This window comes from Dipodomys merriami, unplaced genomic scaffold (assembly GCF_024711535.1).
Source record: "Dipodomys merriami isolate MVZ:Mamm:240054 unplaced genomic scaffold, mDipMer1.0.p SCAF_19, whole genome shotgun sequence".
Classification (NCBI taxonomy): Eukaryota; Metazoa; Chordata; class Mammalia; order Rodentia; family Heteromyidae; genus Dipodomys; species Dipodomys merriami.
The window spans coordinates 4,307,557-4,325,727 of NW_027203270.1; the positions used below are offsets into that span (position 1 = coordinate 4,307,557).

Genomic DNA, 18,171 nt, shown 5'->3' on the forward strand with positions numbered 1-18,171 from the left:
AATCACCAGAGGAACATATTGGAGGAAGAAAAAAAGTAATATGATCTAAAAGAACAGTAAGAAATACCTAGAAACCACAAAACTGAGAAAGGCTTTCCAAAGGCAACTGAGGGCAAAATAGGTATGAAGAAATGAGGCATAATGCTACATCTGAAGACCTCAGTAAAAGCCAGTGGAGGATACTCTCCAAACTAGATTGTGTGACCTGAGCATAAAAATCTATTATTTCATTCAGAGCCCACCAGCAATAGTTGCTTATTAGCTAGTTTGGCACCAAGAAGAGAAGGAGCTAATGTGGAATTAGAAATAAACCCTACTTTAAGACTATGCCAGTATCTGTTGGCTGGGAGAAACTAAGAACAAAATAAATCTCACATACAACCTTGTGTTCTAAGGAACCAAGTTATAAACTAGGAAGTTGCTAATAACCTGACATTCCTTTCTCACATGAGCCTCTTAGAAATAGCAGGTCCAGGAAGAACTAATTATTATAAAGGAATACAAGCAAGGAATTGATGTAAATACATTATAATAAAACTAGTTGGAAAAAAATAATAAAAATGTGTCAATTGAAAAACACTGCTGAACTTGTAAGTCAACCAGTGAAAGTTGTAGTAAAATATACTGCCTTGAATAATTTTAAAAAGTTTGTAAATGTTTTGATAAAACTAGAACACAGATAAGCATTGTGGTATATATCTGTACTTCCAGGCTTCTGGAGGCTGAGGCAGTAGGATTGTGACTTTGAGTACACAGGGAGACACTGTCTATGGAAGCCAAAAACAGAGAACCACAGAACACAAAGCAGATAGGTAAAGAAGATGCACTGTAGGAAACAAGGTGTTAGGGGAGTGGAGATGAAGGTAGAATGATAAATGGGTGAGTCTGATCAAGATATATTGTATACATAGATGGAATTGTCACATTGCCATTGTAACCCTTTAGTAGTACTAATTGAGGTTAATAAAAAATGTACATAAATATTAGTAGCAAGTTGCCAATGAAATAAAGGGCATATTGGAAATGCAAAAGGAGAATGCACATATCTGAAGTCATAGTTATGGACAGAGCAAATCTGGGAAAAATGAACAAAATGAAAATTACCAAGTTTAAAATGAAGTCAATATTATATATAGAATATGGATATATATATATATATATATATATAGAATATGGATAAATGACAATAATTTCCCTTGAAAAATAAGCCCTAGTAGAGTATAACTAATATAAAAGAAGCCTTGGCATAAAACAGTTATTTATTAAAGTTGACTATGAGAGAATACATGACCAAAGTTATTTGTTTGTTTTCCAGTTGTGGGGCTTGAACTCTGGGCCTGGGCGCAGTCCCTCAGCTCTTCAGCTCAAGGCAAGCAATCTACCACTTGAGCCATAGCACCACTTCCAGTTTTCTGGTGATTTATTGGAAATAAGAGTTTCTGCCTGGGCTAGCTTTGAACTTTGATCCTCAGGTCGCAGCCTCCTGAGTAGCTAGGATTACAGTCATGAGCAACTGGTGTCTCGCCAAAGTTCTTATTTTCTAATGGTTATCATCTGTTTGTTGATATTAGCCAAAGATTCTTTTTTGTTGTTGTTGTTGTCGGTTGTGGGGCTTGAACTCTGGGCCTGAGCACTGTTCCTCAGCTCTTCAGCTCAAGGTTAGTGCTCTACCACTTGAGCTACAATGCCACTTCCTGTTTTCTGATGGTTTATTGGAGATAAGAGTTTCACGGACTTTCCTGCCTGGGCTGGCTTTGAACTGTGATCCTCAGATCTCAGCCTCCTGAGTAGCTAGGATTACAGGCGTGAGCCACCGGCACCCAGCTCAAGCCAAAGATTCTCTTCTACATGTGCAACTCAATTTATTTAGGTGCCCTTTTGTAAATATATTAATTTTATACTTTCTTTTTGCAGTGATGGGAGATTAAACCCATGGTTTTGTACATTCTAGGCAAGCACTCCACATCCCTTGTCTGATTTTCTGCTAGTAAGAAACATTCATTCCAAGTAGTCAGGGAACATAGTCAAGAACATAGTCGAAATCAGGAAAACTAGTTCATTCATTCTGCATGTATTTATTTATTTATTTATTTATTATTTAATTTTATTTTTGGGGGGTCTAGTTGTGGGGCCTGAACTCTGAGCCTGAGCGCTGTCTCTCAGCTCTTCAGCTCAAGGCTAGCGCTCTACTACTTGAGCCACAGCGCCACTTCCGGCTTTTTCCTTTTTGCTTATGTGGTACTGAGGAATCGAACCCAGGGCCTCATGCATCAAGACAAGCGCTCTACCACTGAGCCACCTTCCCAGCCCTCTGCACGTATTTATCGAGCAGTATGTAGAAGATATTGATATTGAGGACTAAGCGCCAATGACCATAATAGACCAGATATCTGTAGTTTTAAGTTTAAGAGAAAACAAAACTAAACATAAATGAGATGCCTGTAGCATATTTTCCTTGGCAAAAGGAAATGACATACAATAGAGTAAAAGAGGATACAAAAGTATAGGGAAGAGAGAAAGAAACATCAAAAAAGACCGAGACAATAGAACCTTATGAAAAGTGTAGGAGAGAAGTTAGACAAGCCTAGAGAATCAAGATGGGAGAATCAAGATGGCTGGGAAGGTGGCTCAGTGGTAGAGTGCTTGCTTTGCATGCATGAGGCCCTGGGTTCGATTCCTCAGAACCGCATAAACAGAAAAAGCTACAAGTGGGCACTGTGGCTCAAGTGGTAGAGCGCTAACCTTGAACTGAAGAGCTGAGGGACAATGCCTAGGCCCAGAGTTGAAGCCCCAAGACCAATAACAACAACAACAAAAAAGATAGGGCTGCACTGTAGGATTTAGCCTACAGTGGTATTTAATTACTGCAGTTTGGTATTTAATTACTTCTGTCACAGAAGGTAGTTATGGCTAAACTCTTCTTTTTATGATCTTGTGTTGGTATTAGTTTGATCTTTGATAAATTTGTAACACCTAAATTGCTAATTATATCCTGTTGGTCTCATATGATGTATATGCTTATTAATTTGTAATACCAGCACTTGTGAGACTGAGGCAGGAGGTTCAAAAATTCAAGGCCATATTGATATCTTGTTCTGTTGCTTCATATTGATAACTTGTTCTCTTTCTGCTTAAATGTTATCCTGGTTGGTGTGAACAAAAATGGTTGCTAAGATTATACTGATAGCAGCAGTAAAGAATGGGATTTCTGTTGTAAGAACCCAAACCCAGAACTGTAGGCACTAGTCATTTGGTAGGCATTGTTTAGATTTAGAAAAGCCAATGAAAAGAGCCTGTGATGTGTGGGCATTATAATAATTTGACTCCAGGTGGCATTCCTAGAGGTTGCTATAGAAAAACAATTTAAAGAGGAAAAAAATCAGCCTTCATTAACTCCATTTAGTTCAGTAAGAGAAAGAAACTAAAACAGGTGGAGAATTTGCATTCTTTATTTTTAGTTTAATGTGTTATTTTAGATTTAGAATACATATGATTAACTGGGAGTGGAGATGGTCAGAAATTAAACATTTATGACTATTAGGAAGGGCATACTGAGCAAACAGGATCATCATACTATATGAGGGATATATAATATTATATATAATATAGAAATCCAGGAGGAATCCCTCTCAAAGATTATTGATGGAAACATTCCACTTTGAAGAATTTTTATTACCTTAGCAGTGTTATGCCAAGACTTTTGAAACACAGCTGTGGGTGCTGTGCATACACCCACATTGCCAGTGTCAGGAAGGATGTACTTTTAAACCTCTAATTTATCTAATAATGTCTTTAGTGATTTGTGTAGGTTTGGCATTGTGATGAAAATGCTTCTTGGCTTGGTTTATAACAAGAATTCATGTTGCCATCTTAATATGCATGTAGAATATACTAATAAGTCATCTTAGAAAAAGATCTGACTAAAATACTATGCTGTCCATACAACAGAATATAGCCACCCCTGATATTTAAAAATGAATACAAATTAAATGTTTTTGTCTATAATAATTCAGTTATCTTTTGTGGGTTTAGCTAATATACTGAGCTGAAAGAGCACAGCTTTCATAATTCTAGTCTGCTTTATCCTTTTTTTTTTTTTTTTTTTTTTTTTTTTTGCTGGTCCTGGGGCTTGAACTTAGGGCCTGTCTACTGTTCAGGAGATTCTTTTGTTCAAGGTTAAAACTCTACCACTTGAGCCATAGCTCTACTTACAGCTTTTTTTCCCTATAATTTATTGGGGATAAGAGTCTTACAGACTTTCCTGCCTGGGCTGGCTTCAAACCTTTATCCTCAGATCTCACCCTCCTGAGTAGCAAGGATTGCAGGCATGAGTCACTGGTACCTGGCTGCTTTCTCCTTCTAATAGAAAATATTAATTGGACTGATGTCAGATGGTAGAGTGGAGATGAATAATAAGCTCTTGTAACTATAAGATGTAGGAAATAGTACTGTTTAAAATATTAAGCTTCACAACATTTTAGTCTTATATTAATTTTATTAAATTTATGATATAAGCATATCTCTTAAAAAATAAGCTATATGGCTCAGTGCTGTTGGCTCACACTTGTAATCCTAGTTACTCAGGAGGCTGAATCTGAGGACTGAGATTCAAAGCCACCTGGGCAGGAAAATCCATGAGACTCTTTATCTCCAATAAACCCCTAAGAAAACCAGAAGTGGTGCTGTGGCTCAAGTGGTAGAGCGCTTGCCTTTAGCTGAAGAGCTCAGGGACAGTGCCCAGGCCCAGAGTTCAAGCCCCATGACCAACAACAACAACAAAAAGTCTCACAGATTTTTCTGCTGAGGCTGGCTTTGAGCCACAATCCTCAGAGCTGAGCCTCCTGAGTAGCTAGGCATGAGCCACTAGCGCCCAGCGAGTTTTAAATATTTTTTTTGCCATCTTTGAAATAAAAACCTTACTTAGAATTATAGAAGTTGAATTTTAGATCTGGAAGAGACTTTAGAGTTATTCTATTTTCTGTATTTTCCAGTTGAGGGAACTGAAACCCAGAGAGTTTGAATATTTTTTCTAAGGTTCCTCAGAATTAGAACCTACCTACCTTTTTCCCCTCAGTACTAGGGTTTGAACTCAGGGTCTCATGCTTGCTAAGCAGGTGCTCTACCATTTGAGCTACTCTGTCAGTCTATTTTGCATTTTCAAGATGTGGTCTCATTTTATGCCTGGGCCAACCTGCACTATGAGCCTCTTATCTGTGTTTCTCTCAATCATTATGATGACAGCTGTGCTCCACCACATCTAGCTTCTTTCTCTTCAGGTGGAATTTCAATGGTTTTTCTGTCCAGGCTGGCCTAAACCTTCCACATAGTTTAGGATGACAGGCTTGGGCCATCTCACCAGCTATCAGTTGAGAAAGGGATCTGGTTAACTTCCCTCCCTGGTCTGGCCTTGAATTCAGCCTCCCAAGTAACAAGGATTACAAGTGAGCCGTGTACCAGATTAGAACCTACCTTCTCATTCCTTCTATTTCATAGGAGAAAGGGAAGGAAAGGGGCAAGAAAAAGGGAAAGAGAAGCAAAGAAAGGGATTTGTTTTTTTTAGAAGTTAGCTGGATAGCAATTAAATAATGAGTAGGCAGATATTTTAGGTCTCTCTCAGAGTATAACTACATATATTCAGGATCTAAAGTCAACAGTGATTTATGATTGATTAGTTTATTTTGTGCTGGTAGTAGGGCTTGAACTCTCAGGGCTTGGGCACTCACTGTCCCAGAGCTTTTTTGCTCAAGACTAGCACTCTACCACTTGAACCACAGCTCTAATGGCTTTATGTGGTTAATTATAGATAAGAGTCTTATGGACTTTCTGCCTGGGCTGGCTTTGAAATGTGATCCTCACATCTCAGTCTCTTGATTGAGTAACTAGGATTACAGGCATAAGCCACTGGTACCTGCCCTTTTGTTGTTTGTAATCTTTGTAATAACATGGATTAATCACTATTTTTACAAGTTAAACTAATTCCTGAGTGTCTTGAGATATCTATATAAGGAATTATCTTTCAATCTATAGATATCAGGAAATGAACATGCTCATTCCTTTCTTCCTTCTTGGCCTCATCCTTCCTCTCATATGTGCTAAGTGTGCATTCTACCACTGACCTACACTCTTAGTCCTGACACTAATTATTCAGGTAGTGTCCATGATGATTTTACATCTATCTCCTAAAATACTGTTCGAGATACTGCAACAACTGACTTGTCGAAACATTGATAAGTACTGAATTATTGAATGTCATTAGTATGTGCTTGTATTTCTACCTTTCCCTCCCCTTTTATCTTCTTCCCTCCTCTTTCCCTTTGTCTTATGGTAAGGATCCAGGGTCTAGTGCATGCTAAGTACATGTTCTGCATCTGAGTAACACTTCTAGTCCCTATTTCCAAAATAGAGCTGAAAAAGTAAGATTGATCTACTCAGGTAAATTTTTCAGGACAAAGATGATGCTAGCCAATACAAGCACAGGAAAGAACAATCAGAACATTCATGAATTTTAGTTTGGCTTGTGTGTATGTGGCATATTTATAGTTAGCTTCTAGTATCTGTGCTTTGATTATTGGGATCAGAATATGAAGCTTGAATAGAATATGGAGGCAGGTACCATGCCTGTAATCCTAGCTACTGGAAGGCTGAGATCTGAGGATTATGGTTCAAAGTCAGCCGGGGCTAATCTCCAATTAACTACCATAAAGTCAGAAATGGAGATGTGGGTCAAGTGGTAAATTCCCAGTCTTGATTGAGAAATCTAAGGGATAGCTCCCAGTTCCCATGTTCAAACCCCTCTCCCAGCACAAAAAAATTCAGTATCATTTTATACATGTCTACATATAAACAAAATATTATTTTTTACTATATTTGAGGGCCCGAACAATTAGAATTTAAAAGAAATAGTTCAACTAAACGTTACATGATGTTAAAGTTAAAGAACATTCTCCTAGCTACCGTGATCTGAGGATCACGGTTCAAAGCCAGCCCGGGACATACAAAGCAACAAAGAAATAATCTTATAAATGCGTTAGAAACACATGCATGAAAGAAACGAAAACATTAAAATACATATTTAAGGGTTCGTTTTCCTAACATCACATTATCTGACCTTTTCTGCTTGACTCATACCTGTACTAGATATTGCAAATAAGGGAAACCATGGGACCTATGTTTCTTTGGGCCTGGCTTACTTCACTTAATATAATTTTTTCCAAGCCTTTCCATTTCCTAACAAATGGGGAAATGTCATTCTTTCTGATGGAGGCATAGAATTCCATTGTGTATATATACCACAAACAAGTTGTTTAAGGATTCAGGTGGACCTGTTGCAACAATGAGAAGTACAAAATGTCATGTCAAAACCAGCTTTACAATGTCGGTGTGTGTGGGGGGAGGGGGGGTATGATTGGGGGGGGAGGGGGGAGGCTGGGAAGGGAGGTGAAGGGTAAACAAAGGAGGAGGTTGCAATGCTTGGTAAGAAATGTATGCATTATCCTGCCCATGTAATTGTAACCCCTCTGTACAGTATGTTCTCAAATAAAATAAAATAAAATATATTAAAAAAAAAAAAAGCCAGCCCGGGCAGGAAAGTCCATGAGACTCACTCATGGCGCTGTAGCTCAAGTGGTAGAGCGCTAGCCTTGAGCTGAAGAGCTGAGGGATAGCACCTAGGCCCAGAGTTCAAGCCCTACCACTGACAAAAACAAACAGGAGCCGGCACCGGTGGCTCACGCCTGTAATCCTAGCTACTCAGGAGGCTAAGATCTGAGAATCTCAGTTCAATGCCAGGCCAGGTTCAATGCCAGCCTAGGCAGAAAAGTCCATCAGACTCTGATCTCCAATAAACCACTAGAAAACTGGAAGTGGCACTGTGGCTCAAGAGGTAGAACTCACCTTGAGCTGAAGAGTGCAGGGACAGTGCCCAAGCCCAGAGTTCAAACCCCACAACTGACAAAAAAAAATATTCAGGTGGCTGGGAATGTGGTCTAGTGTGCTTCCTAGCATACATGAAATCCTGCGTTCAATTCCTCAGTACCACATAAACAAAAAGCTGGAAGTAGCTCTGTGGCTCAAGTGGTAGAGTGCTAGCTTTGAGAAAAGAAGCTCAGAGACAGTTCCCAGGTCCTGAATTCAAACCTTAGGACTGGCAAAATAAAACAACAAAAACCAATCAAGTGATACTGTGTGTCATCAGTATGCACAATGCCATAATACTTGTAAGCCTGGTCTCCAAACTGTCATGTAGTATTATCTCTTTTCTTATATTTCCTGTGCTTATTATATTTGCCAAATTTTAAACCCTTCAGTGTCAGGTTCTTCCAAACATTTTAAAAGAAATCATGAAAGCAGTTTACTGTGTTATTATCATGTTAGTCATACCTGCTAATTCTCTTAAAATGACAAGCACTAATGATGAGCTTTTATTTGAGGTGTATCAAATATTCTCTGGTGTGCCCATGCTTTAAAATATATTTGTAATTCTGATTTTACAGAAACAATCACTTTCAATTCCAAGTCAAACCCATAAGAATTTATTCATGCTAGTGTTACAGCTTTTTGACATGTAGGAAGAGCTGATGTGGGTGAAACGTCTAGCTTGATGTTTTATATCTAGCTATTAGTCAGCTAATCCTCCTCCCTACTTCACTGAAAATATTTTCATTCTGTCTGACAAAAAGTAAAAAAAATTACGTTAACTGTGACTAAAAATGTACTGCAGATGACACATTAATGACACTAATAGTACTTGCCTTATTCTCTCAAGTTTTTAAATTCTTACCTGTGGTGAACCTATATCCAGATATAGTTTAATTTCACGAATGGTATAATTTTCTTTTGGAGTAGTTTATTGGAGATAAGAGTCTCATGGACTTAGCTGCTGGGGCTGGCTTGGAACCATGATTCTCAGCCTCCTGATGATAAGTGTGAGCCTTGGTATTCAGTCCCAATATTTTTGGATCAAACTATTAGATAGAAATGACCTTTTCCTTCTAACAAATTGGCACCTGTATTTACTTTTTTTTTTTTTTGTCAGTTGTGGGGGCTGAACTCTGGGCCTGGGCGCTGGCTGGGCCTCAGCTCTTCAGCTCAAGTAGTGCCCTACCACTTCAGCCGCAGCACCACTTCCGGCGTTTTTTTTGCTTATGTGGTACTGAGGAATCGAACCCAGGGCCTCATGCATGCGAGGCAAGCACTCTGCCACTGAGCCAACTTCCCAGCCCTGTACTTTCTTTTTTCAAGAAAATCTACCTCGGGGCTGAGAAGGTGGCTCAGTGGTAGAGTGCTTGCCTCACATGCATGAGGCCCTGGGTTCGATTCCTCAGCACCACATAAACCAAAAAAAAAAAAAAAAAAAAAAAAAAAAGAAAAGAAAAGAAAAAGAAATAAGCCAGAAGTGGCGCTGTGGCTCTAGTGGTAGAGCGCTAGCCTTGAGCTGAAGAGCTGAGGGACAGCTCCCAGGCCGAGTTCAGGCCCACGACCGGACCAAAAAATAAAAAAAATAAAAGAAAGAAAATCTACCTCATCTTGTCAAAGACTAGTATTTCTCTGTATGTGGGGGGGGGGGGGGGCGCGGAGAGGGACTAGATAGCCTTCTTCCTTTTTTTTTTTTTTTTTTGTCAGTCATGGGGCTTGATCTCTGGACCTGTGTGCTGTCCCTTAGCTCTTCAGCTCAAGACTAACACTCTACCACTTGAGCCATAGTGCCACTTCTGGTTTTCTGAGTGGTTTATTGGAGGTAAGAGTCTCAAGGACTTTCATGCCCGGGCTGGCTTTGAACTGTAATCCTCAGATCTCAGCCTCTTGAGTAGGTAGGATTACAGGTGTGAGCCAGAGACACCCTGGCTCCTTCTTGCTTTCCCAAGAACTTGGTTCAATTGGTTATCCCTTTTCTTCTATATTATCCATTAGTCTTTTTCTACTAGATTATTTCATTTTGTATTTAGTCAGACTCTGCACCATTCTAAAACAACTTTCCTTGTCTCCATGGTCTTTATGGGTAACTATCCATATCTCTCTTTCTGTGCTCTACCAAATGTCCTTGCCTCCTATTAACTAATGAATTCATTCTACTCTGATTTTACCTTTACTCTTCAGAAGTTCTTGAAAAAGACAGTGTTTTTTTCTTAAAGCATTTTTTTTGGGGGTCCGGTCGTGGGGCCTGAACTCTGGGCCTGGGCGCTGTCCCTCAGCTCTTCAGCTCAAGGCTAGCGCTCTACCACTTGAGCCACCTTCCCAGCCCTCTTAAAGCATTTTTATACAAATACAATTTAAATATCATATAAGTGACCCATTTAAAATATAAAATTCAGTCATTCAACCATCATCGTAACTTCAATTTTAGAAAAATTTCCTCTTTCCAAAAAAGAACCTTCTATCATTAGCAATAACTTCCCAGCCAATGATTCCTCTTCCTCTTTTTCTCCCACTGCAGAGGATCAAACCCAGGACCTGTGCATGCTAAGCAAGAGCTCTATCACTAGACTACATTCCCAACCCCATACAGTGCATTTTGAGTTAGTTTAAAGAAAGGAAAATAGGGCTGGGAAGGTGGTAGAGTGCTTGCCTTGCATGCCTGAGGCCCTGGGTTCGATTCCTCAGCACCACATAAGCAAAAAGAAAAAAGCCAGAAGTGGTGCTGTGGCTCAAGTGGTAGAGCACTAGTCTTGAGCTGAAGAGCTGAGGGACAATGCCCAGGCCTAGAGTTCAGGCCCCACGACCAGACCCCCCCGCCCCCCCCCCCAAAAAAAAAGAAAGAAAGAAAGGAAAATATACTTTCTTTCTTTTTTTTTTTTTTGTCAGTTGTAGGACTTGAACTCAGGGTCTGGGCACTGTCCCTGAACCTGTTTGCTTAAGGCTTAGTACTCTTATCACTTTGAGCCATAGCTCCACTTTCGGTTTTTCATAAGCTAATTGGAGATAAATATCTCACAAACGTTCCCTGCCTAAGCTGGCTTTGAACTGCAATTCTCAGATCTGCTTTCTGAGTAGCTAGGATTATAGGCATGGGCTACCAGCACCATGCCAGACTCTATTTTTTTAATGGGAAATATAAGGTTCTAAAATATAGAGGGTGGGGATACAACTCAGTAGTAGAGCACTTGCCTAGCTTGCCTGAGGCCATGGATTAGATGCCCAGCACTGCACAACAGCAACAGTAATATGGGATCAGAAATAATGGCAGTGATCTTTTACAATCTGCCAGTCTTTTTTTTTTTTTTTTTTGCCACAGCTCACATCTTTCCCATATGCTAACTTCATTTATCCTCTTCCCTAAAGTCTTACAAAGTCTTATCCCATGATGGCACCAGGCTTAGGCTTAAGATTCAAGATCTTGGTGCAGTACAGGTGGGATTCCTTGGGTATGGTTGCTTGAGTACAGCTTCTTAACTATAATTCCACTTGATCTGAAAACCTCTGAACTACAAAAGAAAATATCCCATTTCCCATTACTTCCCAATCTGTATAATGATGATGCATAGGATGATCGCATACCAAAGGAGTAAACCAGGGGACACACTGAAATCCCTGACCCAGAGTAATGATCTGTTTTTATTTGCTTCCTTCATAAAATATCTTACCCCACCTAAGCATACTTGTTCTTTTCCTAGTTTCCCCCACTCTTCAGAGGATCCTTTCATTTATTAAGTTGCTCAAAATCCAGGATACTGTTAACTGTTTTCTCTCATTCTCTCTCCTCTACATGCAATAACCAGCAGGTTTTCTATATTATCTTTCTCCCAAATGTGCTCATTTTTTCTTCTTACTTTGTATAAGGACAAAGTCCTTATTAGTCCAGTTGGTCCCTATTGGACAATGTCCCTATTTAGCTCACATGTCTGATTATGACATTTTCTTGCTCAAAAATCTTCTGTGAATTCTCATTACTCTCTGATTAAAATCCAAATTCTTTACCATAGCGTAAAGGGTCCAAATAACTGAACTTTGCCTATACCTCTTCCTTGCTACTTTGCCTTTCACCCACTATGCATTATATCCTCTGAGCATCTCTCATTTTGAATATACCAAGGTCTCATAAAAGTTCTGTTTCCTCTGCCTGAGATGCTTTATGCTGACTTACCATATCCATATAATTGAACCTTTTTCATTTTTCAAGGTATGACACTCCTGACCAATCTAAGTAGGTACTACTCTGTTATTCTTTATCACCGTATTCTTTTTATAAAACTTATCCTATTTGTTTATCCTCTAGCTCCCTCACAGACTGTAAGCTCCACTAATAGCTGTGCTGTTCAGCAACATATATCTAGTATCTGAAAGGGCCTAAACATAGCAAGATCTCAATAAATACTTGTTGAATATTGTTGAAAGGCACAATTTTATTTTGAGGTAATATGTTATAATCAATACAAATTATAATGTTAAGTGAACTACTCCCTAATTCTTACTGAGAATGGCCTTGTGTTTCTCTTTCAGTAACTGCCCTTCCTTTCTGGCTGCTGCGTTAGCCAGAGCCACATCAGATGAGGTCCTTCAGAGTGATCTTTCTGCACATTATATCCCAAAGGAAACAGATGGCTCAGAAGGTACTGTAGGTGAGTATCTTTCTACATTGTTTAAAGATACTAAAATCTGGGCTGGGAAGGTGGCTCAGTGGTAGAGCATTTGCCTTGCATGCATGAGGCCCTGGGTTCAATTCCTCAGCACCACATAAGCAAAAAGAAAAAAGCTGGAAGTGGTGCTGTGGCTCAAGTGGTAGAGCACTAGCCTTGAGCTGAAGAGCTGAGGGACAGCGCCCAGGCCCAGAATTCAGGCCCCACGACCAGGTCCCCCCCACCCCCCAAAAAAAAGATACTAAAATCTTATAATATAGTGCTCCTCAGAAATTATCTGCAGCATACTAAATTAAATTACATTTATTTACTAGTTAATCATATAGTGGTAGTAGTGGAAAAAAATAAAAAATATAAAAGTAAGAAGGCTTGGAATGTAGCTTAGTGATAGAGTGCTTGCCTAGCATGCATTGAAGCCCTGGGTTCAATTCCTCAGTACCACATAAGCAGAAAAAGCCAGTAGTGGTACTGTGGCTCAAGTGATAGAGTGCTAGCCTTGAACAAAAGGAGCTTAGGGACAGTGCCCAGGCCCAGAGTTCATGACCCAGGACTGGCAAAAAAAAAAAAGAGGGAAAAAACCAGCAAGTATTTCTGTAAAAACGTAAAGCAGTATGTGGAAGGTAATGGGAACAATATAGTGTCTGGGAAGCGGGAAAAGTAGATTGAGGAATATGAATATACCATGGTACATGCCTGCAGTCCCAGCTTCTAGAGAAGCTGAGGTGGTAAGATTATTTGAGCCCAGAATTTCCAGGTAAGATTAGCCAACATTGTAAGATACCATTTCAGTTTGTTTGTTTGTTTGTTTGTTTGTTTTTTAAAGAAAGGCAGGATGTGGTGGGGGCATAAGACTGGGGAAGATGAGAAGAATGCTGTTCCAGGTCAACCTAGGAAAAAAGTTATTAAGACCCATCTCAACCAACAAGCTGGACATGGTTTATGCCTGTAATACCAGCTATATGAGAGGAGGCATAAATAGGATTGTAACCTGAGGCCTGCCCTGGGCAAAAGTAGTTAAAATGAGAAAGGTAGAACGCCCACCTAGCAAGCACAAACAAGACCTAAGTTCCAACTCCAGCACTGTAAATATATTAAATTAGAAGCTGACATTGGGGAAGAGTGGCACATATCTGTAATCCCAGCTATTCAGAGGTAGAAGCAAGACAAGAAAAAGTTAACTAAGGCCCAATCTCAAATAGAAAAGCACAAACAGAAGGGCTGGGGATGTGACTTAAGTTGTAGAACACTTGCCAAGCATGCTCAGAGACCTGAGTTCAATCCTCAGTTCAAAGAAATACACAATAATCCCCAGTACATACCAAAGAAGGCCAGTGAGTGAGGGCAGAGTGACTTTGAGTAAAGCCTAATTTTTTTAGCTTGTCTTTAAAAATCCAAATAAAAAGTCAGATATAAAAATTTTAAAAAATCAGTTCTAACAAAACTGATAAATTATTAAAATGTATAGCTGCCAATAAGTAGAGCACTTTATGATAGATATGTGTGCGATTTGATTACATGGAGTATTGTACATCTTTTTTTACAGGAAACTAATGGCTCCTGGCCTGAGGCCCACTCACTGGGGTTGACCCCAAGGCCTCACACATGTTAGGCAAGTAATCTACCACTGAGATGCATCTCTAGTGCCAGTGTTTTCAATTTTGTTTTGAGATAGGGCCTTGCTAAATTCAATTCCTCAGACTGGCCTCAAACTCATATCCTTGTCCCTCAGGTCCTGAGTACTGAGATAGTATACTTGTATGCTACCATATCTAACTATAAACGTGGTTCATAAGGAACAAAGCCTATATTAATGAGTGAAAGTGCTTAGGTTCCAGTGAGTACGTGACAGACATACTGCTCTTTTATCTTTCTAGATTGTTTGTGATGGCAAATTGTCAAGGGATTACTCTGTTTTGTACTGAGAATAATTGATTTGTCTGGAATCAAATTGTTGCCGAGTCAAGTAGGGTAGAATTCCTTCTACAAAGCATTGATCTTTCCTATAAAACTGATGCATAGTAAAACCCTTACAATGAAAAGATGAGAGATTAAATTCTGTTTCACTGCAGCCAGGGTGATGGCTGACTCAGCTCCAGCTCAGTACAATGACATTAAGAACTGATGAGTAATTTACAGCTGTGAGGGGGTGGACTGCTACTTTGGATGATTTTCACTTTTCACACCCCCTTTTTATTTTATTTTTCCATTTCAAGTGGCTATTATTTATATACTGATGCCCTACTCCACTCCCTGCAGGGGAATACTTAATGTAGCAAGACTGAAATGCTGCCCCAAGTGTCTACTTTGGAAGAATATTCTGAGCTCCTGAAGACAGTAAAGTGAAATGAAGGGTTTTTCTTTTGGTGGATGTCATTAATCATCCTGATTTTTAATTTTTCCAACAAACCAGTAATGTCTCTATGCTAGACTATAATTCTTATATACTTGCAAATCCTTCATCTACTTAATCCAAATCACTCAGTGTGAACTACACTAAGAAAAATCTCTGCTGGGAGCATTGTCTTTGTCCATACATCTGAGTAGGAAATAGCATACTGCATAAGGTTCCCACTAAATCTATTGCCATTCTTAGTTGTTTCCAAACACAATACTTTAAAAAAAAAATCAGCTGTCACTGAGCACCAGTGCTTTATGCCTGTAATCCTAGCTACTCAGGAGGCTGAGCTCTTAGGATAGAAGTTCAAAGCCAGCTCAGGCAGGAAAGTCCTTGAGATTCTCATCTCTAATTAACCACCAGAAAACAGAAGTGGCCCTGTGGCTCATTTAGTAGAGTGTTTACTTTGAGCTGAAGAGTGCAGGGACAGCACCCAGACCCAGAGTTCAAGCCCCACGACCAACCAAAAAAAAAAAAAAAAATCAGCTGTTAATTATTTTCATATTTATGTCATTCCCAACAGCATGTTGCTACATGATCTTCCATATCTACTTGATATGGATAGAATTTGGTAGCTGTGACTTCTGTCCAAACAACCAATTTGAAATATCCCAATGAAAATTAAAAACATAAAAAGGCAGCCGGGCGCTGGTGGCTCACGCCTGTAATCCTAGCGGTTCAAAGCCAGCCCGGGCAGGAGAGACCATGAGACTCCTATCTCCAATAAACCACCAGAAAACCGGAAGTGGCGCTGTAGCTCAAGTGGTAGAGCGCTCGCCTTGAGCTGAAGAGCTGAGGGACAGCGCCCAGGCCTGGAGTTCAAGCCCCATGACCGACAAAAAAAAAAAAAAAAACATAAAAAGGCTAGGGACTTGGCTCAAGTGAAGTGTGTCTCCCTACCAAATTGAAGTTGAAGGCCCTTAATACCAGGGGAAAAAACAATTAAGCCAAACAAATATAAAAGCAGGAAAGTAAAATTATCACTAATACAGAGGCAAGTGAGAGAATGTCATATTTTTCTAGAAAAACATAAATTGACAAAGTTTACCTAAGAAGAAGAGACTAAGAAAACTATCGAAGACAAGCCAGGCACCAGTGGCTCATGCCTGTAATCCTAGCTACTTAGGAGGCTGAGATCTGAGGGTCATGGTACAAAGCCAGCCCAGGCACGGAAGTCCATGAGGCTCTTATCTCCAATAAACCATTAGAAAACCAGAAGTGGCCCTGTGGCTCAAGCTGTAGAGGGCTCACCTAGAGCTGAAGAGCTGAGGGACAGCATTCAAGCCCAGATTTCAAGCCCCACAACCAACCAACCAACCAACAAACAAAAAGAAAACTATTGAAGGCAAAAGCACATGGAATATGATTCTACAAGTGAACTTTTTTTTTTGTCATTGGGCTTGAACTCTGGGCCTGGGTGCTGTCCCTTAGCTCTTCAGTCCAAGGCTAGTGCTCTACCACTTGAGCCACAGCACCACTTCTGGCCTTTTCTGTTTATGTGGTGCTGAGGAATTGAACCCACGGCCTCATGCATATGACGCAAGCACTCTACTATTGAGCCACCTTCCCAGCCCCTATAAGTGAACTTTTTCTTTTTTCTTCTTTCCTTTTTTGAGTCTGGGTCCTTGGTTGGGATCAAACTTGCAACCCTCCTTCACCCTGATTAGTTTTGAGATAACAAGCAGGTGCTACTACACTTGGCCAAGTGAACATTTTCAAACGATCTAAGAGATAATTCCATTTAAAAAATGAATGTTCTAATGCTGTATAAATTGGATACCCAAAATCCTGCTTATGAAAAAATGAGACACCAGTCTTAGCAATAAATATGAAAAATTGTAAGTAAACTAAGTGAGGTCATATATTCATCACTCAGGAGGCTGAGGTAGGAACACTGAAAGTTCTAGGCTAGCCTTGGCTATGTAGTAAGACCTACAAAAAATAAATAAAAAATAAAAAAACCCTCTGGGACTGGGAAGGTGGCTCAGTGGTAGAGTGCTTGCCTTGCATGCATGAGGTCCTGGGTTTGATTCCTTAGCACTACATAAGCAGAAAAAGCCGGAAGTGGCGCTGTGGCTCCAGTGGTAGAGTGCTAGCCTTGAGCTGAAGAGCTGAGGGACAGCGCCCAGGCCCAGAGTTCAGGCCCCATGACCGGCAAAAAAACAGAACAAAACAAAAACCTCAAAATATTTGTACATTGTACAACAATTCATTCAACAAGTATTTTATTGGAGGTCTGTTGTATGTCCTATGATAGTAGGACAAAATTTGGTTCAAACCAAAATCCAGCATTTATGTTTAATTTAAACTCAGGAATTTTTTGGTTGTAATTCAGTACAAACACAACTCAGACTGGCTTCCACAAAACAGGATTTATTGATGACTCCAGAGTAAGGATTATACAGCTACCTTCAAACAATGTTAACACAACCTGGTGTTTCTCCAATTCCCAGCAGTACTGCCTTTTATTTTATGTTACTTCCAGGTTCCAAGTGGTGATAAGGTGATTGCGCAGAGTACCTGGTCTTCATTTGCCCATGTTCAAGTTGGGTAGGAGAATTAGTTTTTCTTACCTATGTCACAGGTTCACTCTGATTGGCTGAACTTGGATAGTTTTCCATTCCTGAACTAATCACTGTGACTGGAAGAATATGATTTTCTAGCTGGTAAGAAGGGAATCACATTTTATCCCAGTATGCGTATGCATATGGAGAAAAACAGGAAAAAAATAATATTGGAAAGCAAAATTCTGAATCAAAATAACAAGTAGATAAAATAATCAGGAATAAGGTGAGAAATAAGGTAAGCCTCATGTACCTGTTATCTCGTATGCTCAGGAGAGGCAGGAGGATCAGTATGGGCTATGTAGAGGGAAATCATCTTCCAAAAGCCTCCTTGTTTAAAACAACCTCAAAACAATTGAGCTGGGAGTGTGGCAGAGTAGTAAAGTACTTGTCTCCCAGCCTACCATGCGTAAGGCCCTGCGTTTGATTCTTAACACCAGAAAAATAAAAGGAAAAAGAAAAAAGAACCTATGTCAGTAGTCTGCTGGTCAACATAAAGATTTAGATTTAGATTTATTAGATAGGACTCAATATGAAAAATGTTTTAGTTTTATCAAAGTAATCTATAAATTATGCAATCTCAAACACAATACCAGCAGGTTTTTCTTCCCAAACTTGGCAAAATTATTAGATAGTTCAT

At 39.7% G+C, this 18,171-nt stretch overlaps 1 protein-coding gene across 2 annotated transcripts in view; it reads left to right on the top strand.

The window, feature by feature from the left end:
- Positions 1-18,171, top strand: part of Ppm1e (protein phosphatase, Mg2+/Mn2+ dependent 1E) — a 117,558-nt gene that overhangs the window by 73,523 nt on the left and 25,864 nt on the right. For both annotated transcript variants that reach the window (XM_070027043.1, XM_070027042.1), the window contains exon 2: positions 12,436-12,554. In XM_070027043.1, the coding sequence (XP_069883144.1) occupies positions 12,436-12,554 (119 nt within the window). The remainder of the gene's footprint in view (positions 1-12,435; positions 12,555-18,171) is intronic.